This window comes from Trachypithecus francoisi, unplaced genomic scaffold, assembly GCF_009764315.1.
Source record: "Trachypithecus francoisi isolate TF-2019V2 unplaced genomic scaffold, Tfra_2.0 Lachesis_group15, whole genome shotgun sequence".
Taxonomy (NCBI): Eukaryota; Metazoa; Chordata; class Mammalia; order Primates; family Cercopithecidae; genus Trachypithecus; species Trachypithecus francoisi.
In genome coordinates this window covers 80,106,734-80,133,806 of record NW_022681460.1, presented here as the reverse complement: position 1 = coordinate 80,133,806, position 27,073 = coordinate 80,106,734, and the positions used below count along the sequence as shown (strand labels likewise).

Here is a 27,073-nt window from a genome sequence, read left to right as displayed (position 1 = left end):
TACAGAGTCCCAGCATTTTTAAATCAACAGCTGGTTATAAAGTAAGCTAGAAACTTCAGGCATGTCCAGAGGCAGCACTATTAAAAAGTGGCAGGGCCAATGTTCCCGGTTCACAAATTGTGAGACCACTTTATAGGATCATATTTTACAACAATGTTTTTAAAACACATTTATTGAATGTGTACTTTGTACCACTAACAAGTTGATAATTTTTAAAATGCTGAAAAGAATCCAGCAAAAAATCCTTTGTTAAACTAAAAGAATCCTAAACCTTTGAAAAAATAAAAATGTTAATTTCATGCACAACTCAAGCTAAAACCAAATTCACCTTATTTACTTTGATAAGGGAGGCAAAACTTTAACAAAAGGAAGTACTGTTTTTTGTTTGTAAAAACAAAAAAAGAGATAAATGTTTTTATGGGTTTAAGAACACTCTGGAATCCGAGTAGATTCTCCAAATACAGGTAAGAATTCAATTTAAGTGTGAGGTATTTGTAATAAATTACCAGACGTCCTCACCAATTTACAAACCAGTATAATCATCAAAATTTACACATGGACATCACTGTTATTTTCAAAACTACAACCATTTTCTTCAAATGGATATGAATGAGTGCCAGAAAGACAAGACTCCATGTTTAAGTTCTAAAGGAGATTGGGTCCCTCAGTGCCTGCAGATAAAAGATCATGGGTCTAGGTGCCATGCAAGTGCTTGAATAAGCAGTAGTTTTCAACGTTCATTTATGTTGTACCATGTGTCAAAATTTCCTTCCTTTTTAAGATTGAATAATATTGCATATATGTACATACCACATGTTGTTTAGCCAATGATCTGTTGATAAACATGTGGGCTGCTTTAACCTTTCGGCTACTAAGAATAATGCTACTATGAACATGGGTATACAAATACCTCTTCAAGATCCTGCTTTCAATTCTTTTGGGTGTATATCCAGAAATGGAACTGCTAGATCATGTGGTAATTTTATTTTCAATGTTTTGGGGAGCTGCCATATTATTAACATTTGCTGATTTTTAAGGGCTAATTTAGTGAAGTGTTACAAATTTTGGTTTGTGCACCTAAGATTTCGTGCTAGTCAGATCCCGATCTAGAAAATAATAGACGCACTGAGGCAGAGGAAGGGTTTCAAGCATCACATATGTGTGTTCTGTATTCAATGAGATAGTGAAGAAGGAAGCATGTAGACAGGCTGCCACAGAGAAAGACTGTCTATTAATGAAAATCCCATCCATAAAGTAACTTTTCAGCCAATGGTTAAAGATAAAAATACAACTAAATCTTTTGAACAAGAAATAATCTAATATAATCATTATGTTTCAACACAAACTGCATCGCCACTAACTGATCTGCCTACCAATCTATCAAGAAACATGGAAACATCTCATTTAATGGATAAAATGAGAATAAAGTCTGTTTGAGTGCAGAAAGGGAAATATCCAAATATCTGAAGCTTTCTAACCACAGCCAGAACATAGAAAAGACACTAAAAATATTTTGGGATTCCAGTGTCCAAAATGCATATACGTTATCCTGATGGATACAAAAAATAAAAGAATATAGCAACCTATTCCTTTTTTTAAAAAAAGGTTAATTATTAAGTATTTCAAGTATATAAAAAGCATAAAAATTAGCACTCATGGTCTACCACCTAGATTTAGAAATATAACATCACAGATATAGTTGAAGACTCTTTTTTTTTTTTTTTTTTTGAGACGGAGTCTCACTCTGTTGCCCAGGCTGGAGTGCAGTGGCCGGACCTCAGCTCACTGCAAGCTCCGCCTCCCGGGTCTACGCCATTCTCCTGCCTCAGCCTCCCAAGTGTCTGGGACTACAGGCGCCTGCCACCTCGCCCGGCTAGTTTTTTTTGTGTGTGTTTTTTTTTTGTTTTTTGTTTTTTTTTTTTTTTTTAGTAGAGACGGGATTTCACCGTGTTAGCCAGGATGGTCTCAATCTCCTGACCTCGTGATCCGCCCGTCTCGGCCTCCCAAAGTGCTGGGACTACAGGCTTGAGCCACCGCGCCCGGCCCCATAGTTGAAGACTCTTATATTCCCTTCCCAATTTTATTCCATTCCTATCCCCGAAGAGGTAACTATTCTGAATGCTGTTTATAATTCCCATACACATGTCTATCCTTTTATAACACAAGTGTGCATAAAAACATCCTCTTGCACATGATATTTTATATAGATGGTATGATAGTGTACACAAGTAATTTGTTTTTTCCCCCAACACTGTTGTTTTGAGATACATTGATATTGATGTCTAAAGCACTAGCTGATTTAAGTACTCTACAATATTCCATTAAATAATTATAGCTGGCTGGGCACAGTGGTTCACACCTGCAATCCTAGGACTTTGAGGGGCCAACGCGGGTGGATTGCTTGAGATCAGGAGTTTGAGACCAGCCTGGCCAACATGGTGAAACCCCGTCTCTACTAAAATACAAAAATCAGCTGGGCGTGGTGGTGGGAGCCTGTAATCCCAACTACTATGGAGGCTGAGGCAGGAGAATTGCTTGAACTCAGGAGGCAGAGGTTGCAGTGAGCCAAGATAGCATGACTGCACTCCACCCTGAGCAAAAAAACAAGACCGTCTCAAAAAAAAAAAAAAAAAGATTACAACTGAAGGTATCTATTAATTCTCCATTTCTTGGGAGGAGGAGTTATTATAAACATGTTAACATAAACATTCTTGATTATATCTCCTTATGCATGCAAGAGACTTTTTACAGTATACATTTAGGGTCAGAATGACTAAGTCTTGGTGATATGCTCATTTGATATTATTAAATATTCTCAAATTACGCTTCAGAAGGTAGTATCTCTCCCACCAGTAGAGCGTAGGTTTCCCACTCTCCACAACCTGGCCATCTGTAGTATAAGAGGTTTTAATTCTTGACTATCTGGCACGTGCAGTCATGTTTCATTGTTTCGTTTTGCTTTGTTTTATAGTACCATTGTTTAAAGTGAGTGGGGAGTGGCCCAGAACATAGAGAAGGAGCTGAGAAAGGGAGTGCAGGAAAGGATCACAAGAAGATGAGCGGAGAGCTGGTGTTATAAAGGAATTTCTAGTGCTAAGAGATGGTTCATGAAAACAATTTCCTCACTCTACACAAAATGGCTTCATTTCTCCTAAGTCATCAGAGGTGTTTAATGCATCTGCGCCACAGCTCATTGACCAGGAGTGTCCAGACTTACTCACCACTTACTGAGAGATCCCAAGTGGAAGTATGATCATTTCATAATGCATGAAATAAATCGCAAAGTAATTGTTACTAGCATTTCTTATTTTAAACCAATGTAAATCTTGGCACAGATATTCTCTCAATAAACATTAGTAGGCACATGAGAAATTCTCATGAGATTTATTTAAAGAAAATTATAAAAAATAAGTGTTGTTACAATGCTAAAGAAAAGAAAAAGAATTGGCCGGGCACAGTGGCTCATGCCTGTGATCCCAGCACTTTGGGGAGCTGAGGTGGGCAGATTACTTGAGGTCAGGAGTTCGAGACCAGCCTGGCCAACATGGTGAAACCCCACCTCTACTAAATGTAAAAATTAGCCAGGTGTGGTGGCACATGCCTATAATCCCAGCTACTCTGGAAGCAGAGGTTGCAGTGAGCCGAGATTGCTCCATTGCACTAAAAAAAAAAAAAAAAAAAGAAAAAAAATCAACTTCCTTCTCTCAAAGTGTAATGGTCATCTTTTCTAAAAAAAAAAAAAAAAAAAAAAAAAAACCAAAAATTTTCATTCTTAGTACAATAAAATAGTACTTGTGATTTAAAACAATGGATATAAAGCTTATTACAATTAAATACTATGATTAGATTCTAAATATTCTTTCAAATGATACTTCAGACATAGATTTTTAAAGTACTTTTATAGCTCCCATTATTTTTCCAGGAGCTTATATTTAAAAAAAAACTTTTTTTCTACAATTTCTTCCTGAGAATTTGCCGCCAAAGAGAAACTGCAGTCTTCAACAAAGAGCAACAGATTAAAATAAAACTTGTGCAGCTGTACTTTCTAGATGGCCAAAGAATCAACCTAAGTGAAACTAAACATATGGCAAGAATAGCATTCTAAAACTGTCTTTGCCCTGTGAAAACAGAGGGATGCTTTGTTTTTATTTTGCTTGGCTAATCCTTACATGATATATTATTTTAAATATCTCTTGTTCTGCTTATTTCATTGCAGTTTTCCTATCTGTTGGTCAATGGCAGGAATAAGGGTTACATCTTTAACTAACTGCCCAGAAAGGAATAAAACTAAAAATACATACACACACCAATTATTTTCAGTAGCACAGGACCTGAGGAACTTTCAGGACTCAGAGGAAATTGCTAGACTGCCAAAAATGCTTCCTATCCCAGATATTTCTGTCCTCTGCAACCAGACACATGACCTACCAGGCTAGGAATAGTCTAAATAAGAAAACAGCAAAAGTTTCAGTTAATAGGAGGGAATAAAGAATAAAGAAAAAAAGATGGATGTTACCTAGGAAAACTCAGGAGGCATAGCTGATAGGTTTTTCTAAATGAATACACTCAGCAGAAATATATGATATAATTTTAACTAGAAGTAACTGACAATAATGCAATAATGCTTAGCGGTCAAGGGCAACAGGTTTTGGAGTCAGGCAGTCCTAATTCCAAATTTTCCTAGCTATATCACCTTAGGCAAATGACTGAATTTCTTTGGGCTTCAGTTTTTGATATTAAAAAAAAATGCTAATAGAATATACACCTCACAGAGTTCTTTTAAGAATTATTATCATTATTATTCTTTGTTTTGGGATTTTTTTGAGACAGGGTCTTGCTTTGTTGCCCAGGCTGGAGTGCAGTGGTGTGATCTCAGCTTACTGCAACTTCTGCCTCCTGGTTCAAGGGATTCTCATGCCTCCCAAGTAGCTGGGATTACAGGCATGTGCTGCCACACCTGGCTAATTTTTGTATTTAGTAGAGACAGGGTTTCATCAGGTTGGCCAGGCTGGTCTTGAACTCCTGGCCTCAAGGGATCCAACTGCCTCAGCTCCGCAAAGTACTGGGATTACCACACCCAGCCCCTCCTTTAAGAATTTGAAAATGTATGGAGATAAAGCACTTGGTACCTAGCACATAGTTAAGTGCTCAATAAGAAGCAGATAATATGTACAAGATAAATGAGCAGAGTTTAGACATCATTCGCCTTTTTAAGGAACTACTTCAATCAAATGACAGTAACACCTCTAGACAAAGGCTAGCTTAAAACAATAAGCCAGTTTATTTGTCCCAGACATATGTGTGGTAAGATTAGCTTTATCTCTTTCTCTCAAATGTAAGTTCATTTCATTTAAAAATACTTCCCTAGGAAAGAATGGGCACAAAATTAAAGCACCAGATACTAGTAGGAGCAAGAGCAAAAAAATACTGTAGAGAGTAAAAAATCTCCAACATAATAGTGCCTGCTTAAATAAACTTAATCTGTCTAGGTGTGGTGGCTCACACCTGTAATCCCAACCCTTTAGGAGGCCAAGGTGGGAGAATCACTTGAACCCAGGAGCTCAAGACCAGCCTGGGCAACATGGCAAAACCCCATCTCTGCAAAAAAAGAGAACAATTAGCTGGGTGAGGTAGCATGCGCCTGTAGTCCCAGCTACTCAGGAGGCTGAGGAGGGAGGATCACATGAACGCAGGAGGTCATGGTTGCAGTGAGCTGTGATCACGACACTGCATTCCAGCCTGGGTGACAGAGTGAGACCCTAAATAAATAAATACATACATAAACTTAATCCAAAGAAAAATGAAAAGAGCTAAATCAAAGAATCTAATTCCTTCATCAAATGCTAATATGGGTTGCAAATAGCAGCAAATCAAAATGTCTAATTAAAAATGAATTACAACATTTTATGATGTATTAATTAAAGGGGTAAATCTGGAAGAAAATTAAGGAGGGGCTTAAGGATTGCTCCAGGTCAAGGATTGCTCTAGGACAAAAAACAGACTTAGGACAAGTAGGGGCAAATCTCTTAGAACTGTTTCAGAGTATTCTGGAAAGGGATATGCCTGTCAATCACCAGCACAATGCCCGGCATGTAGTAGGTACGTTTGCTCAATGAAGTTCTGCAGATTTTTCAAAGAAAGCCACACATGCTTTAAATACTCAGAATGCAAAATGCTATTGACACTTTTTTGCATGAAATATGGGTTAGAGATACTCATAGAACAATTGCTAAGTCATTAGTAATATGGTTCAGGATTCTAGAGCTCAGTGTCGCAAGGTTGGCTCAGATTTGGGCCAGAAGACAGAGCTGAGAAAAAGCCACATGAAGCTAGTTGGAAGTTTCACAAAAGAAATGGATGATGGCAAGCACAGCATGCGTTTCACTGAACTGTGGGATGCTTTTCAAAGAATCATACAGTGTAAAATCACTTGGCCTTGCAAAAAGCATTTTAGGCAAACTTTTTTGGACGGAGGAAATGCCTTTATAGCAGTAAGTTCCTATTACTGGAGAGAAGGACATTGAGACAGGTTGAATTTTGTAGACAAACATAGTAAGTTTCTCTTCCTTTTCTCCCATCTTAGTTTAAATCACACCCTAGTGAAAGAGGATGCCAACTATTTTGGTATACTCAGAGAGAATTTCTCAGAGCACTTTCAAGGAGGAAGTGTACTTTTAGTTAGGAGACCGGTGGGCACCATGAAGCTCCCAAAAGTGACAGAGCATGAAGGTTTGACCATATCTTATGCAATCTCCCTTCTCCACGTCTGCGCCGATGACTTCCTATTAACACAGTCTCCTCCGTTGCAACCATAAGTGAAACTCAGAACTCAATGTGAACTTTTTTCCTACTCGTGTCATCAAATTTCTACAGTGAATTCTCGATAAACCTCCCAATTTGACTAGTAATTGGTGCATACTGACCACACACATAAACGCCTTTCACAAATAAAAGCTACTTAAAATGTTTGGATGACAAACCGGTATCCCTGAAATGCTGATGCTAAAATGAAACATTCAGTAAACAAGGGAGGTACCTTCAGCGACTGCAGAGAGTCCGAGTTAGTATCACAGTAGAGGATGATGTTGTTGGCCATGCTGAAACTTTCTCTCACCCCAAGGTGGTAAAACAAGGACGGCTGCCGGAAGGCATCGCTCATCTCCACCACTGCAATATCTGCAAACAGAAAACAAAGTCCCCCAAAGGATGACACCCAAATAATGCCCAATCAGCACATTTTGGTTTCAATTATCTTAGTACTCAAAAGAGGAAATAAGGAAATGATAGGGATTTTCCCTCTTCATTTATCACTGAATTTTTAATTTGCAGCTCTACCTGGAAGCGGTTTTATAAAATGTAACAATCCTCCTTTTTCTGTTTTTAAGAGGCAAGGTCTTGCTCTGTCACCCAGACTGGAGTGCAGTGGCACGATCGTGGCTCACTGAAGCCTTGAACTCCTAGGTTCAAATGATCCTCCCACCTCAGCCTCCCTAGTAACTGGGACTATAGGCATGAGGCATCATGCCCAGCTAGTTAAAAAAAAAAATTTAGAGACAGGGTCTTCCTATGTTTCCCAGGTGGAACTCAATCTCCTGGCCTCAAACAATCCTCCTGCCTCGGCTTTCCAAAATGCTGGGGTTACAGGTGTGAGCCACCATGCCTGGTCCAAACCTGCATTTTTTTAAACAAGAAGGAGATCACATGATTACTGGAAACCGAGGAGAATTTGTGATGGTGAGAAGCAGGGGCTAATGCTCTCTCATAAATTTCAACATTAAAACAAGTTAACTAAGGTTTCAAATAAGAAAACTTTTTTTAAAAAAGCAGATTCATAAAAAATAGCGGTAACACATGTAAAATGAGACTTAAAAAAATAAATAGGTAAGCTTATTAGTTAATCCAGAATTGGGTTTTAGAGTTAAATAACTAATATCTAGTAAGTCCCTGGTAAGTATAATCAAGAAAAAAAGAGAGAAAAAAGGTATAGAAAATATAACTAAGGGGAATATAACCACAGATGCAAATCCATCCAAGGCTCAAAGATGACCAGTAACAAGGTAGTAGAAATTTGATATCAAAAATTGACAATGTCACAAAAATGAAATTTGGACTAGTCTAAAACTCCTTTATGGCTATAAACAAAAATATGAAAGAAAAACTAACAAAATGTATCAAGTGTTATAAGACCAAGATCGTAGTTTAAAATTTATTTGGGGGACGCAAGGATAGCTCAATGGAAAAAAGTCATCAGCATCTCGAATATGTTCCAAGTGCATTAATTAAAATTCTCAATCCATTTATCACTAAAAATAATTGCTGAGCTGGGCATAGTGGCACACCTGTAATCTCAGCTACTCAGGAGGCTGAGGTGAGAATAATGCCTGAGGCCAGGAGTTTGAGGCCAGCCTGGGCAACACAGCAAGACCCCTAGCTCTAAGAAGAATAAAATTTTAAAATTAAAAAATAATAACTGCAAATTAAAAATTGAGGGCATTTCCTTAACATAGAGAATAATATACATTTTATAACAACTTCCAACTTTGTGCATTTAGGTATTCTCACGAAAATCAGAAACAACGGCTGTCAGCTATTGCCACTACTTCTTATATAATGGCTTTCTGAAAAATCCCAGCCACTGCAATAAGATTTCTAGAAAGTAAGAAGATATAATTCTAGAAAATAAAATACACAATTATCTCTACTTGCAGATGTTGTGGATGTCAACCAAATACCCCAACAGACTTAGCTGAATGGCTATTAGAAGTAATAATACAATTTAGTAAGGCATCAAGATGGAAAACTATTATGAAAACAAAGAGCTTCCTTTGTAATTGCAATAAACATTTTGGAAATATAAAACAGAAGCCATTCATAATTACAATGAAAATGTTAATATATAACAAATTTAAAAGAAGATAATTTGTTAAAAATTATGCAATATTTGAGAGATGAAAGGTTAATATCTTTATAAATCATCTCTTATGATCAATTTAAAATAACTCAGCAATGATAAAAACATTACATTAGACAATCACACTATAGACATCAGCAAGCAAATTCACAGAAATTTAAAATGGTAAATAAACATATGAGAAATTATTCTTCATCTTGCTTCTAATAAATGCACATTAAACCAACTATAAAATGCCAATTGTTTTGCCTAAGTGAGCAAAGTAAAGAAGTCAATGAAAATGCAGAGAAATGACACTCTTTTATGCTGTGGGAAGTGTAAACTTTCTTCTTTCTTTATTTTCCTTTTTCTTTTTTTTTAAAGGCAGACAGTTCTCAGTTTGTTGCCCAGACTAGAGTGCAGTGACAAAATCATAGCTCACTGTATATGCACAGCCTCAAAATCCTGGGCTCAAGCGATCCTTCAGCCTCAGCCTCCCGAGGAGCTGGGACTACAGGTGTGTGCTACCATGTCTGGCTAATTTTTAAAACTTTTTTGTAAACACAGGTGTCACTATGCTGCGCAGGCTGGTCTCAAACTCCTGACCTCAAGCAATCCTTCTGCCTCAGCCACCTAAAGTACTGGGATTAGATGCATGAGCCACCACACCCCAGCCAAGTGTAAACTTTCTAGGAGGCGTAAATCCTAAAAATTATGTACACTCTGACCCAATAATTCCATTCCTTGGAATTTACTCTGAGAAGATTATTATAAATGTGAAAATAGATTTACCTGTCTGTCCATTGAAAAATTATTTTTTACAATAAAGTAATAGAAAATGTCTAAATACCTATCAGTAAGAAAATGGTTATATATGTATGTGTGTATGTGTATATATGTAATCATGAGATATATATATGTATATCATAATTTCAAATAATGGGATTACATGTAACCAAAGAAAAAGAAAAATGTAGAAGAATACTTAGCAACAGGGGATAAATTCAAACTATATTAAGTAAAAATAAAAAGTAAAATATAATATACATACTGCCATGTATAGCATATACATTAAAAATACAATGTATACATTATAATGAGTGTATTATGATGTTTACATTCTATGTATATATCCATGTGCATAAAAAAATACCTGAAAAGTTTTACACCAACTTTTGTTGGTAATAGCTGTGTTATAGAGATTATGGATTATTTTATTTTTCTATTTTATACCTTCTATATTTCCCACAATTTCTATTATGAACATTGATTACTTTCACAATTTAGGAACCTATCAAAATATAAAATGAACAACATTCAAGACCTGTGTGACAGAATATAAAACCAAAGTGCAGCACATAAAAATACCGCAGACGCTTGAGAAGCGGTTTGGTGCAGAGTCCATCTTGTCTAATGGGTATGAAATTAACATTAAACTTTGGTGAATGAGAAATCAATCAGATGAAATTGAGGTAAAAGACACAGAAGAAGTTTATGAAATGGGAAGACAGGTCAAAGGAGCTTCAGAAGGATTTTTTCCCCCCTCGAGGCTAAAAATGACTTAAGGACTCTTTAATACAAATAAAGAGTTTTCTTTTGGGGTCCTTAACATTTCTGCATCAAAAATCAACACATGACAAAAGTGAGTCATTGCATCCTACCCACACAGCCCAGCTGCCTCCTGCACCCACACGGCTTCCTCCTCCCACAGGTGCCAGCCACTCAGCAGTCAATCACATTGCTTTAAAATCAAGAAGCTGCGTTATGTGGGACTTGAAGAAACCAAATAAAACACTTACTGATGAAAAATAAAGAGACATGCAAAGAAAAATACTAGCTAAGTTAAAGTAATGAAAGGAGGGGATAAATTTTTCCGGAGAACTGACATGTGGAATTAGATGCTAAAATAAAATAAAAACACTGCAGAAAGTTTTCAGATTAAGAGAGAAACTAGATTTTTTCTTTTTTTTCTTTTCTTTTTTTTTTTTTTGTTTTTTGTTTTTTTGAGATAGAGTCTCACTCTGTCTCCCAGGCTAGAGTACAGTGGCACGATCTCAGCTCACTGCAACCTCCACCTCCCGGGTTCCAAGTGATCCTCCTACCTTAGCCTCCCAAGTAGCTGGGATTACAGGTGTGCACCTGCTAATCCATCCGGCTAATTTTTGTATTTTTAGTAGAGACAGGGTTTCGCCATGTTGGCCAGGCTGGTCTTGAACTCCTAACCTCAGGTAATCTGCCCACCTCAGCCTCCCAAAGTGCTGGGATAACAAGCATGAGCCACTGTGCCCAGCCTAGATATTTAAAATAAATGGTGCAAGCAAAGTAAGGTATATTTATTACCTCTGAACATCTAAGCAGGAACAGATCCATTTCTGGATGCTATAAAGAATACTGAAAGGTGCTTACTGGTCTAATTTTAAAATACAGTAATACAGTACGGTAACTTAGAAAAAAGTTGGCTTTTTTCTATTTCAAATTCAAATAAGTGACTTGTTCTAAGACATTTCTATTCTTTCCTAAATTTACTTTTTAATTGTCATACAGCAAACTTCATTCTCTTTGTCTCTGATGTACAGTCTAACGGGTTTTGAAAAATGCATATATACCAGCATAGTCATGATACAAAATAGATCCTTCACTCCCAAAATCTCTGTCATGCTCTCCTTTTGAGGTTAGTCTTCCCCGCCCCCCAAATCCCAGCCCCTGGCAACCACTGATTTATTTATTGTTCCTAAAATTTTACCTTTCCCAGATTGTCATATAAATGGAATCATACAGTATGTAGCCTTTTGGGTTTGACTTCTTTGACTTAGCAAAATGCACGTGAGATTCATCCACAGATGTCCAATCACAGGTTTGAGGACATTTGGGTTGTCTCCAGCTTGGGCAATTTTGAATAAAGTTGCTATTCATATACAAGTCTTTATATAGACATATGCCTTCATTTGTCTTGAGTAAAGACCTAGGAGTAGGATTACTGGGTCATAGGTAAGGGTATGTTTACCTTAATAAGAATATGCCAAGCTCTGCAGTGAGCTGAGATCCGGCCACTGCACTCCAGTCCGGGCGACAGAGCGAGACTCCGCCTCAAAAAAAAAAAAAAAAAAAAAAAAAAAAAAAAAAAAAGAATATGCCAAGCTCTCCCAAAGTGACTGAAACATTTTGCATTCCCACCAGCAAAGCATGAGGAGCATCTCAACTGTCCAACATCTTTGTGAGTGCTTGGTACTGTCAGTTTTTCTTCTAAAGCCAGTCTGATAGGTATGTAGTGGTATCTCATTATGGTTTTAATTTGTATTTCCCTAATGACTAATGAGGTTCAGCATCTTTTCATGTGCTTATTTGCTATCTGTATATCTTATCTGGTTAAGTACTCAATGCTTTTGCCCATTTAAAAATTATTGTTGAGTTTGTATTCTTACTGTTGAGGTTTGAATGTTCTTTATATTTTCTGAATATTGTTCCTCTGTCAGATATGTAATTTGCAGATACTGTCAGATTATGACTTGTCTTTTCATTCTCTTCAGTGTGTCTTTACAAGAGAAGAATATTTAAATCTAATGAAGTCCAGTTCATCCACTTTTTCTTTAATGGATTGTGCTTCTGGTGTGGCATTGAAAAAAAATATTTGCGCAACCCAAGGTCACAAAAGTTTTCTTTTATGGTTTATTCTAGAAGTTTTATAGCTTTACATTAAATTTAAGTCTATGAACCATTTAGAGTTGATTTTTGTATATGGTGTGAGGCATGGGTCAAGGTTCATATTTGTTGTAAAGGCTGTCCTTTCTCCATTGAATTGCCTCTGCATTTTCATCAAACATTAACAGGCTATACTTTGGTGGGTTTATTTCTGGACTCTGTTTTATTTCATGAAATCTATGTGTTTATCCTTTGTCAATACAACACTGTTTTGACTGCTGGAGCTTTACAGTAGCTGCTGTAATTAGGTAGGTCAACTCTATTCTGTTTTCAAATGTGTTTTGGCTGTTGTAGCTGTTCTCTTTGCTTTCCTGTGTAAATTTGAGAATCAGCTGGCTGTTGATATCTATCAATTGATAGCTAAAAAAAAATCCTGGATTTTGATTGTAATTGTGTTGCATCTAAAAAATCACTTTAGAGAGAACTGACATCTTAACAACATTGAGTCTTTCAATCCATGAATATAGAATATCTCACCTGTAATCTCAACACTTTGGGAGGCCGAAGCAGGCGGATCACTCGAGGCCAGGAGTTCAAGACCAGCCTGGCCAACGTGGTGAAACCTGTCTCTACTACAAATACAAAAATTAGCCAGGTGTGGTGGCACATGCCTATAATCCCAGCTACTTGGGAGGCTGAGGCACAAGCATCACTTCAACCTTGGAGGCAGAGGCTGCAGTGAGCCAAGATCACATGACTGCACTGCAGCGTGGGTGACGGAGCAACACTCTGCCTCAAAAAAAAAAAAAAAAAAAAGAATATGGAATATCTCTCCACTTAGGTCGCCACTGATTTTTTTATTAGTATTTCATAATTTTAAACATGTAGATCCTGCACATAGTTTGCTAAATGTATACCTAAATGTTTTCTTTTTTTGGTGCTATTATAGATGGTACTGTTTTTAAAATTTTCAAATCATAATTGCTCATTGCTAGTACATAAAAATACAATAATTTTTGTAGATTGATCTTGTATCCTGAAATTTAACTGAACTCAGTTATAAGTTCCAGAAGCTTTTTCATATATATTATTTTATACGTATTATTTTACATAGACAGTCATGTAATCTGCAACTAAAAGTGATTTTATGTTTTCCTTTCCAATTTGTATGCCTTTTGTTTTTTGTTTTTGCCTTGTTATACTCGCTAGGACTTCCAGTAACACAGCACTGTTTAAATGGTAATATTTCATTACCTAACTAAAGAAAATATTCTCTGTGGCTACTTCCTGACTCTGTTGGGTACCTTCTCAAAAGTAGTAAAACAAACAGGTGAAAATTATCTTCCTTGTGAAATGATCCTAAGACATATTAAAAATACAAATGAAGATGTAATTATAATACATCAAACAAACGCCTGACACTCCAGAATTCCTGAGCCCCATTTATAGGAGGAATAGTTTATCCATTAAATTTTATAAACATATATTCAGTACTCACTATGTGTCAGGCACTATATGCTTTTCAAATATTAACTCAATCTTCCCCTTTGTGATGGGCAGTATTATTTCAGGACACTGAAGCAGAGAATGTACCTGTCAAAGATCAGCTAGATAGTGTTGCCACCGGAATTCAAACCCAAGCAATTCAGCTCTACAGTCCAAGCTCTTTTAACTCTTCACTGACTCACATCCTAAACTTACAGGAGACAGAAATTCACAAGTTCAGAACACAAGTGAGATGTGAAAATAGATTTGGGGATCAAATCATACCAGTCTTATTGTGTATTTCATGAGTAAATGCACTTAATAATTATCTAATTGAGTTGTCGTAATAATACTGTAAGTAAAACTGCCACATTTAGAAATTTAAGAAAGTTAGTCATTTAAAAGTATAGATAAAGACACAAAAATCTCCGACATTTTTACCTAAGGTGTAATTTGCTTCCCTGTTCCAATTGAGTTAATGTTAAATGGAGGATAACATGAGGTTTACCAGGGGTTTATTAAAGCATAATAAAATTTTTAGGGTAATAACATTAAACTATTAAGCTTAATTGCATTTTGGTCGTCAAATGGCAGTGGCTGATAGTCTGTGGGGTTTTTTAACTGAATTTTCCCTTCATAATAGGGTATCTGTTAGTTAAATATCTCACATGAGTTGCTGCTGCTTGTGAAGAGAAGAGTTGAGTTGAAGGAAGATGTTAATTGGTATTTGCTGAAATTTAACCTAAAAGTCATGTCCTGGTAGCGTCTCCTAAAGACTCCAAGTCACTTTTCTAAAGTGTGGCAAGTAGATAACACTGGGAAACTGCAAAAGTCCTGTTATACAGCTAGGATTGTTGCAATTTTCAAGAAGGACATAAGAATCATCTATCATTGTAGCCTTGAACTGGTCATGGTTTGGCAATCCCTACTATAAATGACTACTTTTTCAGCTTCATCAGCCTCCTTTTAATTTCTTGTGTGTTATTTGGTTAATTATACCATGTAAAATGATGCAAATTTATATCAACAGTATATTCTGGCCCATAATTTCCTCATCACTAAACTCTAATAAATGTCTGCATGGTGATTCAAACATGAATCATTCTTATATTGCTAAAGCAAATCATACCTAACCTCTTCAACCCAGCCCTAATTTTCTTATTTGGTGACATTGTATTACACTGAAGTGTTTTGCTGGCTTTTTGTTGCTGTTGTTAATCCGCTAAGTGAGGCCTGGTGGGGAGGTAATCAGAGGGATATTTTTTACTTCCAGAGGTTAACCTTAAAAAGAGTTGAGAGCCACTACACTTACAAAAGGAAAGGGAAGAGAGAAAAAGGGAGAAACCTAGTGGGGAGGGAGGGCAGAAGAGAAAAAGAGAAGAGGAAGAGGGAGGAAGAGTGAAACAGAGACAGAGGAGGGTGCAAAACGAAGATGGGTGTTACAATAACTAAAGACACCTTACCCAGGCAATAGCTGCAAGAGCTCAGCTTTAGAGAATGTGAAGGTGGAGAAAGCACACATCCTTCGGAGGTGATCAGACCAGAAGGTCAGGACCTAGAGCCACAGCTCTCTGCCAGGAGGACACGCAGCCTCAGTAAACCACTCCATGGAGCTGAAGAGCTGGAAAGGAAACACTCCCATCTCCAGAAGAGTAATGAGCATGTAAATAACAGACAAGCTGTTCTCTGACTTTCAGAGTTTGAATCCCAGTTACGTTTCTGGATGGATGACGTCAGACAATACCTCAAACTCTCTGAGCTGTGGTTTCTTCAAGTATAAATTGGGAATAACAACATAGGTATTGACTGCACAAAACTGTTGTAAGGATTACATGTGTGCTAGGCACAGTAAACTCACCATGAATGGTAATCACATGGAGCCAGGACAAGAAATGCCCAGAGGAGACCCTTTGAGCAAGGAATCATCAAAATGTGATTGAAGATAATGCTATTATACAATTCAACACCTCCTGATAAAGCCTTATATGAGTAATTTCTCATAGAAATGATGTTGAAGGCAAACTTTTGAAAACATAGAAATCCAACATAAAGAATTTTGACTTGATTCTATAACCAATGGATGGATCCATCCATGTCCATGGGTTTTCAGAAGATGTATGTCATGATCTAAGCTTTGCTTTGGAAAGATAAAACTAGAATTTGTAGATGGATAATAGACTACACAGACTGGGGGCTGGGAGATCGTGTGGGAGTCATCCGAGAGAGTGTGTCCCTCAGCTAACACAGACAACACGTAGGGAAACCCAACAGGCTTCAGGGACTTGGTATTTATAGGCAAAGAAAGAATTAAAGATGATTCTGCTTTGAACATGCATAATCAAGAATAATGATTTGCCATTAACATAGTAAGGGAGGTTTTGTGGTATTTTCTGAGACAGGGTGTCACTCTGTCATCCAGGCTGGAGTGCAGTGATGCAATCATGGCTCACTGCAGCCTCCAACTCCTGGGCTGAAGCAATCCTTCTACATTAGCCTCCTGAGTAACTGAGAGTACAGGTACACGCCACCATACCTAGCTAATTTTTTTTTTTTTTAGAGACAAAGTCTCACTATGTTAACCAGGCTGGTCTCGAACTCCTGGGCTCAAGTGATCTACCCGCCTAGGCCTCCCAAGTGCTGGGATAACAGGCGTGGGCCACCACATCTGGTCAAACTTTCTTTTTTTTTTTTTTGATAGGAGCTTGAGCTCAAATTGGAACACACTAAATTGGGGGGTGGGGTGTGAATATATTACTGATAGCAGTCCTTTTGAATCTCAGCAGAAAGATCAAAAATAGAAAGAGGTAAGAATAACAGCAGGCCAGGCACAGTGACTCATGCCTGTAATCCCAGCACTTTGGGAGGCCGAGGTGGGTGGATCATGAGGTCAAGAGATCGAGACCATCTTGGGTAACACGATGAAACCCTGTCTCCACTAAAAATACAAAAAATTAGCCAGGCCTGGTGGCAGATGCCTGTAGTCCCAGCTACTCGGGAGGCTGAGGCAGGAGAATGGCGTGAACCCGGGAGGTGGTGCTTGCAGTGAGCCAAGATCGCACCACTGTACTCCAGCCTGGGCGACAGTGAGACTCCAACTCAGAAAAAAAAAAAAAAAAAGAGTCACAGCAATGAGTGACCACTGAAACAGTGAATGTAGATGAGGTTGTCAACTTAGAGTACAGAAAGAAATGAGGCTTCCTGGACTCAGGAATTCCCCTTCTCGTTATATACCCAATAGAAACACAGATATGTGTTCATGTAATGAATGTTCATAGCCATAGTATTTGTAAACCATTAACAGCAGAAGAAATGAAAAAGCATGCTATCTAGAGACAATGAGTACTATACAGTAATGAGCATGAAAAATCTACAACCACACGTGACAACATGGATGAATCTCACAAATGCATTATTGAGAGGAGGAATCCAGATACAGAGGACTAGGCACCGTGTGATTCTGCAATATTAAAAGTCACAACGGCGCACACCTTGGAGAGGATGGGCCATGACTAAAGGGGGCTTAAAAGGGTCTTTTGGGGTGCTGGTAAAGTTCTACTTCTTGATCTAGGTGCTGGTTACTCCGGCATGTTTGCCTTGTGAAAATTAACTCATTTCTAATCGATTATTTTGCCCAGAATGTTAAAAGAGAATTGCATTAGCTTCCTGTGCCATTGTAACAAATTATTACAAGCTTGATGCCTTAAAAGAGCAGAAATGTCTTCTTTCACAGTTCTAGAAGCCAGAAGTCCAAAACCAAAGTGTAGGCAGGGCCAGAGCCTTGCTTCCTCCAGAGGCTCTAGAAGAGAATCAGTTCCTTGCCCCTTCAAGAGTCTAAGTTTTCAGCATTCCTTGGCTTGTGATGTGTATGCATGTGGTGTCAAATCGTTCTCTGCCTCTTTTATAAGGAACCTTATGATGGCATTTAGGACACACCCGGATGATCCAGGATTATCTTATCTCAAGATCCTTCACTTCACCATATCTGCAAAGACCTGTTTTCCAAATAAGGTACCATGCACACCTTCCAGAGTTTTGACATAGATATTACAGTGGCAGGGGAGATGAGGGACAAATTTTAGCTTACCACAAGGATTATAAAGAAGCTGCATGGCCGGGCGCGGTGGCTCAAGCCTGTAATCCCAGCACTTTGGGAGGCCGAGACGGGCGGATCACGAGGTCAGAAGATCGAGACCATCCTGGCTAACATGGTGAAACTCCATCTCTACTAAAAATACAAAAAAACTAGCCGGGCGAGGTGGCGGGCGCCTGTAGTCCCAGCTACTCGGGAGGCTGAGGCAGGAGAATGGCGGGAATCCGGGAGGCGGAGCTTGCAGTGAGCTGAGATCAGGCCACTGCACTCTAGTCCGGGGGACAGAGCGAGACTCCGCCTCAAAAAAAAAAAAAAAAGAAGCTGCATTATAATGAAGGTGACTACAACAGAACAAAAGGTGCTGAATACAAGATGAAGGAATGGAGGGAAGGAGCCCAAAGGATTCTCCAAAGACTGGCGAAGAACAAAAGGTGATTAACATTTTCCAAGGTCCATGGTAGGCACCTTTACAATCAGTAAGGAAAGCAAGAGATCAGACAATATTCTAATGCGACAGAAAGATTAAAGGTTTTTAGTGTTAGAATGGTGTACTTGAACATTATTAGAACATGTGGAGATTGTATGCATTTTTGAAGTCAAGCTGAAAGAAAAAAAAGAGAAAGATTTTAAAGGGGGTGCTAATTAATGGAGGCTATCTCTACATTTTCAGATTAGACAGATGGGTTGGGTTCTATGACAGAGGAGAAAAGTCAACCATGGGGGAAAAGGGATACTTTAAAGGTAAGAAGGAGGGAAGTACCAGGCGCAGTGGCTCACGTCTGTAATCCCAGCACTTTGGGAGGCTGAGGTAGGTCAGGAGTTTGAGACCAGCCTGACCAATATGGTGAAATCCCGTCTCTACTAAAAATACAAAAATTAGCCAGGCACAGTGGTGGGCGCTTGTAGTCCCAGCTACTAGGGAGGCTGAGGCTGGAGAATCACTTGAACCCAGGAAGTGGAGGTTGCAGTGAGCCAAGGTCACAGCACTGTACTCCAGCCTGGGTGACAGAGCAAGTCTCTGTCTCAAACAAAACAAAACAAAACAAAACAAAAAGGAGGGAATTAATTAATGGCAAAGACAAGAAAGTGAAGAAGTGAAAGGAAGAACACTGATCTCCTCCTTCACTTCAGGTGGTGACTCACTGATAGACAGCCAGTGGTCAACAGAAAGGAAAGCCCTCTCCAGGGACAGCTGAAATAGGCCTGAGTGACATCATTGGAAATGTGCCTGAAAGTAGCACTACCTGAGTTTTTGCATGTCGTGACCCCAATTCGTCTTCTTTTTCACTAAAAGGAATTTATTTTAGCATTCCTTTTACTTATGATAGTAACAACGCTTACATCTACAGCAACAGAAGCAAGATGTAAGCCTCATAAGTATCAAAAACACCATTTTTTGAACTCTTATCTGCCTACAATAGAGGTAAAGGAAAATATGAAAAGAGGGAAGATCTAGACTAGAATTAAACTTCATTCTGCTTAGTGGCCACAGGCAAAAGCCTTAAATACACATTAAAATCCCAATCTTACAAATGATTGTTGTTGGTCACAAAATGGACTGGACAAACAACATATCCAGTTTCAAGCACATAGTACTTTTTCTTTTTTGAGACAGGGTCTTGCTCTGTTACCCAGGCTGAAGTACAGTGGCATAATCACGGCTCACTGCATCCTCGACCTCCTGGGCTCAAGCGATCCTCCCACCTCAGCCTCTCAAGTACTTAGACTACAGGTGTGCACCACTATGCTCAGTAAATTTTATTTATTTTTTGTAGAGACAGTGTCTTACTATGTTTCCCAGGCTGGTCTTGAACTCCTTGCCTCAACCAATCCTCCTTTCTTGGCCTCCTAAAGTACTGGGATTACAGGCATAAGCCACCACGCCTAGCCTCAAGCATACAGCATTTCGATGATGGTTTAGTGTTATTAAGGGAGCACTGCAAATACTGTCACTGGGCTCAGTCTTCAAGTGAATCCCTCATATCACTTCACAAAAAAAAGTGGGTAAATCACAATTTATATCTTCTGGTGCATACCAACTACTTTAAGAAGAGACATTTTCCTGATATAAGCATAGCAATCGCCTACATAATCTTGCTTATTAGAAAAGTACAAATAGGGCCGGGCGTGGTGGCTCAAGCCTGTAATCCCAGCGCTTTGGGAGGCCGAGACGGGTGGATCAAGAGGTCAGGAGATCGAGACCATCCTGGCTAACACGGTGAAACCCCGTCTCTACTAAAAATACAAAAAACTAGCCAGGCGAGGTGGCGGGCGCCTGTAGTCCCAGCTACTCAGGAGGCTGAGGCAGGAGAATGGCGTAAACCCGGGAGCCGGAGCTTGCAGTGAGCTGAGATTCGGCCACTGCACTCCAGCCTGGGTGACAGAGCAAGACTCCATCTCAAAAAAAAAAAAAAAAGAAAAGAAAAGAAAAGTACAAATAGGTTCTACCCAAAAAAGTGTTACTCTCTTTCCAAGTTAAAATAGAGCCTGATTTATGCCTTAATGTTTTGTTTTTGTCTTTAAGTTAAAAAAAAAAAAAAAAAAACTTTTTTTAGAGCTCTTTTAGGTTTACGGCAAAATTGAGAGGAAGGTACAAAGATATCCCATATACCTGATGCCCTCACACACACACAGCCGCCCCCGTTGTCAACATCCCCCGTCAGAGTGGTACATTCTTTACAACTGATGTGTGATACATCATAGTCACACAAAGTCTATAGTTTACATTAGGGTTCACTCTTGGTGCTGTACATTCTTTGGGTTTGGAAAAATTTATCATGATACGAACCCACCACTATAGTATCACAATTGTAGTATCATACAGAGTATGATACTATAACACCCTAAAAATCCTCTGCCCTAAAAATCCTCCAGGCTTTGCCTATCCATTAAAAAAATTACATTTTAATGTCATGGTAACAGCAATACAACAGGTCAATGACCTTCAAAGAGTATATAAGAAATGTATAAGTCAAAATGAACCATAGGGTTTATTATATGACAGGCACATGCTATACATTATAAATAGAAATGGGTGCCAGGCACAGTGGCTCACACCTGTAATCCAGCATTTTGGGAGGCTGAGGCGGGCAGATTACCTGAGGTCAGGAGTTCAAGACCAGTCTGGCCAACATAGTGAAACCCTGTCTCTACTAAAAATACAAAAAATTAGCCAGGCGCGGTGGCACACGCCTATAATCCCAGCTACTTGGGAGGCTGAGGCAGGAGAATTGCTTGAGCTCGGGAGACAGAGGTTACAGTGAGCCAAGATCATGCCACCCCATTCCAGCCTAGCCAACAAAGTAAGACTCTGTCTCAAAAAATAAAAAAAAAAGAAATGGGATAGGAGGCTGCTATGTTGGTAAAAATTTCTGTATCACCATGGCAAGGCATTTTTCTCCTTGAAATGGTTATATTTCATAAAGGTGTGCTGGGTTTGAGTCTATATGCATAAATTTAGACCTCTATAAACTCATTTTGTATAATATATTTCAGTCCTTAAGTAATCAATCTACTTTAATCAGATACTGAAAATGCTGCTCATGAATATATGAACAGGCTTTTGTAAAACTTATTACAGTTTTACTGTGGTTAAGGTCTATGTCATTTGTTTTTTTGGTCTCTCATATTTAGTTTTAATTAAACCATCAAAGCTTCATTCATTTATGCTTCAGTGAAGTTCCCCAGGCACACAGAGTAGCCCTTTGTAACTTTAAGATTCTTTTGGGAGCATCCTCCCTCACAACCCAAACCAATAATCTGCCTCATTTAATTGGCACTTGTTGAAGTTACATAAGATTATAGGAGTTGATTTGTGATAATTTTTGAAGAAAATCTGACTGTTCCTCACAGCTGTGGATGCTGAGTAACATACTCTTACCTAATTGTCCTATACCTTCACAACCTCTTCACATGGAAAACAGAAAGAACAGGGAGAACTTCACATTCTCTGATGATATTCAGTAGCAAAAATGGCTGTGGTAGTTTAACTCATGTTTGAGGTTGTTCTGATTAAGAGGAGGTATTTCTCACTCTGGCTAGAGAAATAACTGTCATTTATGTGAATTATGTTTACATAAACATTAATAGTTATTAAAGCAGTATAACATAGTGATACAGCAAAACTCAGACTCTAGAAAATTCTACAGAAAAAATGACCTGAATTCCTTAACAAAAACATCACAGAGGTGAAGAAGAGATGGAAGTAGAAATTAGATATTAAAAGAGACTTAAGGGACATAGTCAACTGTAATGTGTGGATCTTGGTGGGATTCTTCAAAAGCAAACTTTAAAAAATCATGGCATTTATGAAAACTGACAGGATATTTGACGATATCAAGAAATGAATTATTTTAAGTATGATAAGGTACTGTGGTAGGAGTCCTTACCTTTTAGAGAAGAAAAATGTAGCATTATTGGCTAAGTGAGGTAGCTCAAGCCTGTAAGTCCCAGCACTTTGCGAGGCTGAGGCAAGAGGATCGTTTGAGTTCGGGAGTTTGAGACCAGCCTGAGCAACATAGTGAGACCCCATCTCTATAAAAAATGTTAAAAATAGCTGGGTGTGGTGGTGCATGCCTACAGTCCCAGCTACTCAGGAGCTGAGGCAGGAGGATGACTTGGGCCCAGGAGTTCGAGGTTACAGTGAGCTACGATCGTGCCACTATACTTCAATCTGGGTGACAGAGCATGAATCTATCTCTAACAAAAACAAAACAAAACAAAAGCATGGTAATTTCATCCTATGTTAAAACATAAAGAATGCTAATGTCTGGTACCACATGATGTATGAATTCTTTATCAAAAAAAGCATTATTTCACATGCCAGGGAAATACAATTGTAAGCAATAAACACTATACCATTATTGCTGTAGAAAGGAAATCAGTAGGTTTTTTTTTTCTTTCTTTCTACTGCCGTAGAAACTAAATTAAATGAAATCCAGTTGCATACTACTTGTGGGCAGAAATTGTTGCTCATGCTGGTAAGCAAGCCAGTTTGGAGGGTTTTCCCCTTGCAATTATGGCTGTCATTTCTTGTGGTCTTAAATTCAATTGGATCTAAGAAGTGTGGGTGAGCGCCTGGGAGCTCCACAGTGCTCCAAGATTCTTAATGTGTCAACAAATGGAAACCTCTCACAGTCAGGATTCAACATCTCTAAAAGACGTCATACCCTTCCTTTTTTTCTACTCTGTTAAACTCACTTTCAACACGTAGTAAATAATTTCATCTAGTCAAAATGTGCAACAGTTTTTGTTCAAATTTATTTCTAATAGTATCTGTAATTCTGTTGACATGACAGATGTATACATGATTCTGCCAGTAAATAACTTCATTCCTAGCATACGTGTTGACATTCCATTTGAGTCCAACAATCCATTTAGGGGGGTTTAGACTTCTTTCTTGAGAATGATTAGAGGAAATGGGTAGGATTAAAACTATTCATTGCTAACTGATCTTTTAACTGCTGACAGATAGGTGGCTGGACTTCGCTGACTATAATGAAATAGTCTCCTTCTTTTTTTCTTTCTTTCTTTCTTTCTTCCAATTGATTAAATCCATCAGTAAAGGAGCTCGCATACTCACTAGGAAAACTAATATTGTTGTTGTTTTAGAGACAGAGTCTCACTCTGTCACCCCGGCTAGAGTGCAATGGTATGGTCATAGCTCACTGGGCTCAAGTGATCCTCCCACCTCAGCCTCCCAAGTAGCTGAGACTAGAGGCATGCCCCATCACTCCTGGTTAGTGTTTTACACATTTTTTGTAGAGACGGTGTCTTGCTAATTTGCCCAGGCTGGTCTCAAACCCCCGGACTCAAGTGATCATCCCACCTCAGCCTCCCAAAGTGTTGGGATTACAGGTACAGATATGAGCCACTGTGTCCAGCCATGCTGTTATTTTTTTATGTGACAAATTAATTTTACATATATATAACTTAAATGTGATTACATAAATGTCTCTTTAAAAGAAGCCTATCAACGGAGGCCAATATCCTAAGCAAATTACTGCACGTACAGAAAACCAAATTCTACATGTTCTCACTTATAAATGAGATCTAAACATGAGAGTACACATGGACATAAAAATAGGAATAGACACTGGGGATACTAGAGACAGGAAGGTAGGAAGGGGGCGAGGGTCGAAAAACTACCTATCTGATATTATGCTCACTACACGTGGGTGATGGGATCATTCGTACACCAAACCTCAGTGACACTCAATTCACCCCGTAACAAACCTGCGCATGTATCCTCTGAAACTAAAATAAAAATGAAAAAAAAGGCCAGCCACACAGAGGTGAGACAGGCAACCAAACACCCTCACCAGCCCCACAATGGGGAAAATGAGATAAGCCTGCTGAATAGAGACAACAGACCAGAAAGGAAAGGAGAGGGCAGTCCCCGCCATGTATCACATACTAAGTCCCTCCAAGGAGCCCTTTGATGGCTTCTTATCACGCTGCCCAGGAGGCTCCAGTTTCTTCGCCTCAGCTTCCATCCATCACAGCACCGTGGAAGAAAGAACTCCCTTTACTCTGCTCTCCCACATGTTGATTTTAACACACTTGATTGTCTATTCTTTGCAAAGTACTGAGAAGGGGTCAAAGAAATCAGCACCAGCCCTTCACGGGCTGATACTCTTCAAGTGCAAGGGCTGGACACGTGAGCGGCAGACGTGCAAAGTCAACTGAAATAGGTGTAAATGTTCTTTGGGAGCAGAGGACAAGGAGTGGCTGATTCTTACAGGAGTAACGGAGAAGGCCATTCAGGGCAACAGCTTCACAGTAAGCCTTGAGAAGTGGTAGAATTTCAGGACACAGGGCCTGGGAAGAAGGGACATTCCTGGCTGCTTTGCAATTGCATAATATAGGAGTTTCTTTTTACCAGAAAAAATTGCTCCACTACCTAAGAATGGACATGTACACCACCACCCACCGAATGAGAAATGGCTTATCACTCTGCCCAGCTGGTCTTTCCACAGGAAGTTTACAGGGAAAAAAAATAAATTGCACAATCATTTTTTGGGAACACTTTTCAGTAAAAACTTTTCTTATTAGGGAGAGAGAAATTTCCTTTTACTTGTGTCTTTGTGCATTGTACCGTGCCCAACTAAATGCATCCTCTCCTGTAACGTATCACTTGGATCCCCCACTTTCCTAGTCCGAGGGGAGTTTTTCAGTCCTCTTCCTGGCAAAGCTCTCTCTACTTGAGACCTTATAGCTGCAGACCTGCTTGTCTGTGTACTCCAAGGGACCTGACCGTTTAACAGAAACACCCAGCAGAGGAGGCATTTGATGGTAAGGAGACAGCTTCTAATTCACATTGCTAAAATGAGAGACAAACAAACAAACAGAAGACCTGTGGAAAAGGCTTCTGAATAGTAATAAAAGAGTCTTCCAACAGGCACTCAGCCCAAGAGTCCACAGATCATCGCCACAGCAACAGACAGTATTTGGAGGCAATGAGCACAAAATGCAGATCTGACAAAGGCATCAGCAAAATTAATTCATTTCAAGGAGGCTATATAAGCTCCTGAATTTGCAGCATTTGCTTCTATATGTATATTAACCATCGGAAACAGAAAGCGCTAATGAGCCGAAGTGCTGGTGAGAACAGTCAAAGTACCACATACAGCTAGCACTACTTGGAACAGATGGCTGACGGCCTGAGGAACCTGTAGCCACATCAGCTCCAAAGCAGGGACCGGTTCAGTCATCAGCGCAGCCAATGTTCATGAAATCCCTACTAAGTGCTAGGTCCAAGGGATACAAAAGTCATCCAAACACACACACGCACGCACACACATGCGCGCGCACACACACAAACACCCATGCTCACTGGGTTCCTGCCCTCAGAAAGCTGATGATCTAGTGGGAGAACAGACAATCAAATAAATGTACTAAAACAAATGTACACTGTGGTAAGTGTGTTGACAACATGACACAGGGCATTTTGAACAGTACAACAGACAGAACTGATTCGTCGGTGGAGCTCCCCTGACAAAGTAACGGGGTCTGAAGGATATAGAAGTAAAGGGATGTAGAAGTAAATGTGGCCTATCAGTAGTCAGTGCTGACCAGGCATTACAAATGACCACAGTGTCGCTCCTGCCTGCTACGCCTGAGGTATAGCTGGCTGGTGTCAGAATGCCCAAATCCATACTTGCTCTGTGCAGCCCTGAACACCCTGAGCCCATTTCCTCACCTGTCAACCAACAATAACAATAGTCCCTGTCACAGACAGGGCTTAACAACAAAGAGGCATCAATGAACATCAGCCATGAGTAGAGAGTGGGCCATGGGTCGGGGGGACGTCCCTTCACCTCTCACTCCCACCCAAGGGTACTGTCAATCACTTACAGACATTTTTCCTATTTCCTGTACTTATTTCCCATACTCTTCCTATTTGATAAACAGGAGGTATGGAATCAATAAGACAAATTTCATTCTTTTCAGTAGACCCTTTAGTGCCTTAAAAAAGTCTGAAGTTAAACAGCATCTTCAAGAGAGGTCCTACACTATATGGACACAACCAACATTTGCAGTCACTATTTTGGGGGTCTGAAGGGGGCAGACCAGGGCAGCTAATGGCAAGCCCCATAGAAGGTACAGAAATTTTCCAGCTGAATACATATTCCAGTTTGCTTCAAACAGTCTTAGATGTCTGCTATCCCATGATATGTATGATCTCACTGTCATTTCTAGTAGATTCTCCCTTTCATTCTCAAGTGTCCTGGTTGGGGCCTAAGCAAGGGGCAGTTCCCACAGCATTAGCTGTCCCTTCCATGGACAGTGGCAGCAGGGGCCTGCAGCAGCCAAGAAACTCAGCAGGAGCCCCTCTTTACAGCTGCTACTCTAGGTGGCTTGGCCCCGGGGCTTTCACAGGATGAAGACCTCAGCCCTACATGTTCTTCAAATTATTCTCAGACACAAGCTGCTTTTTCCAAATCTCCCAGCCAAGGTAATGAGGGAAA

General features: G+C 39.2%; 1 protein-coding gene across 5 annotated transcripts in view; it reads right to left on the bottom strand.

Moving 5' to 3' along the window:
* MAP3K5 (mitogen-activated protein kinase kinase kinase 5) overlaps nt 1–27,073 on the bottom strand; it is a 254,408-nt gene that overhangs the window by 167,196 nt on the left and 60,139 nt on the right. For 4 of the 5 annotated variants that reach the window (XM_033235351.1, XM_033235355.1, XM_033235354.1 and 1 more), the window contains exon 2: nt 7,037–7,176. The exons of the other annotated variant lie outside the window; for it this stretch is intronic. In XM_033235351.1, coding sequence (XP_033091242.1) covers nt 7,037–7,176 — 140 coding nt within the window. The remainder of the gene's footprint in view (nt 1–7,036; nt 7,177–27,073) is intronic. 5 annotated transcript variants of the gene reach the window in all.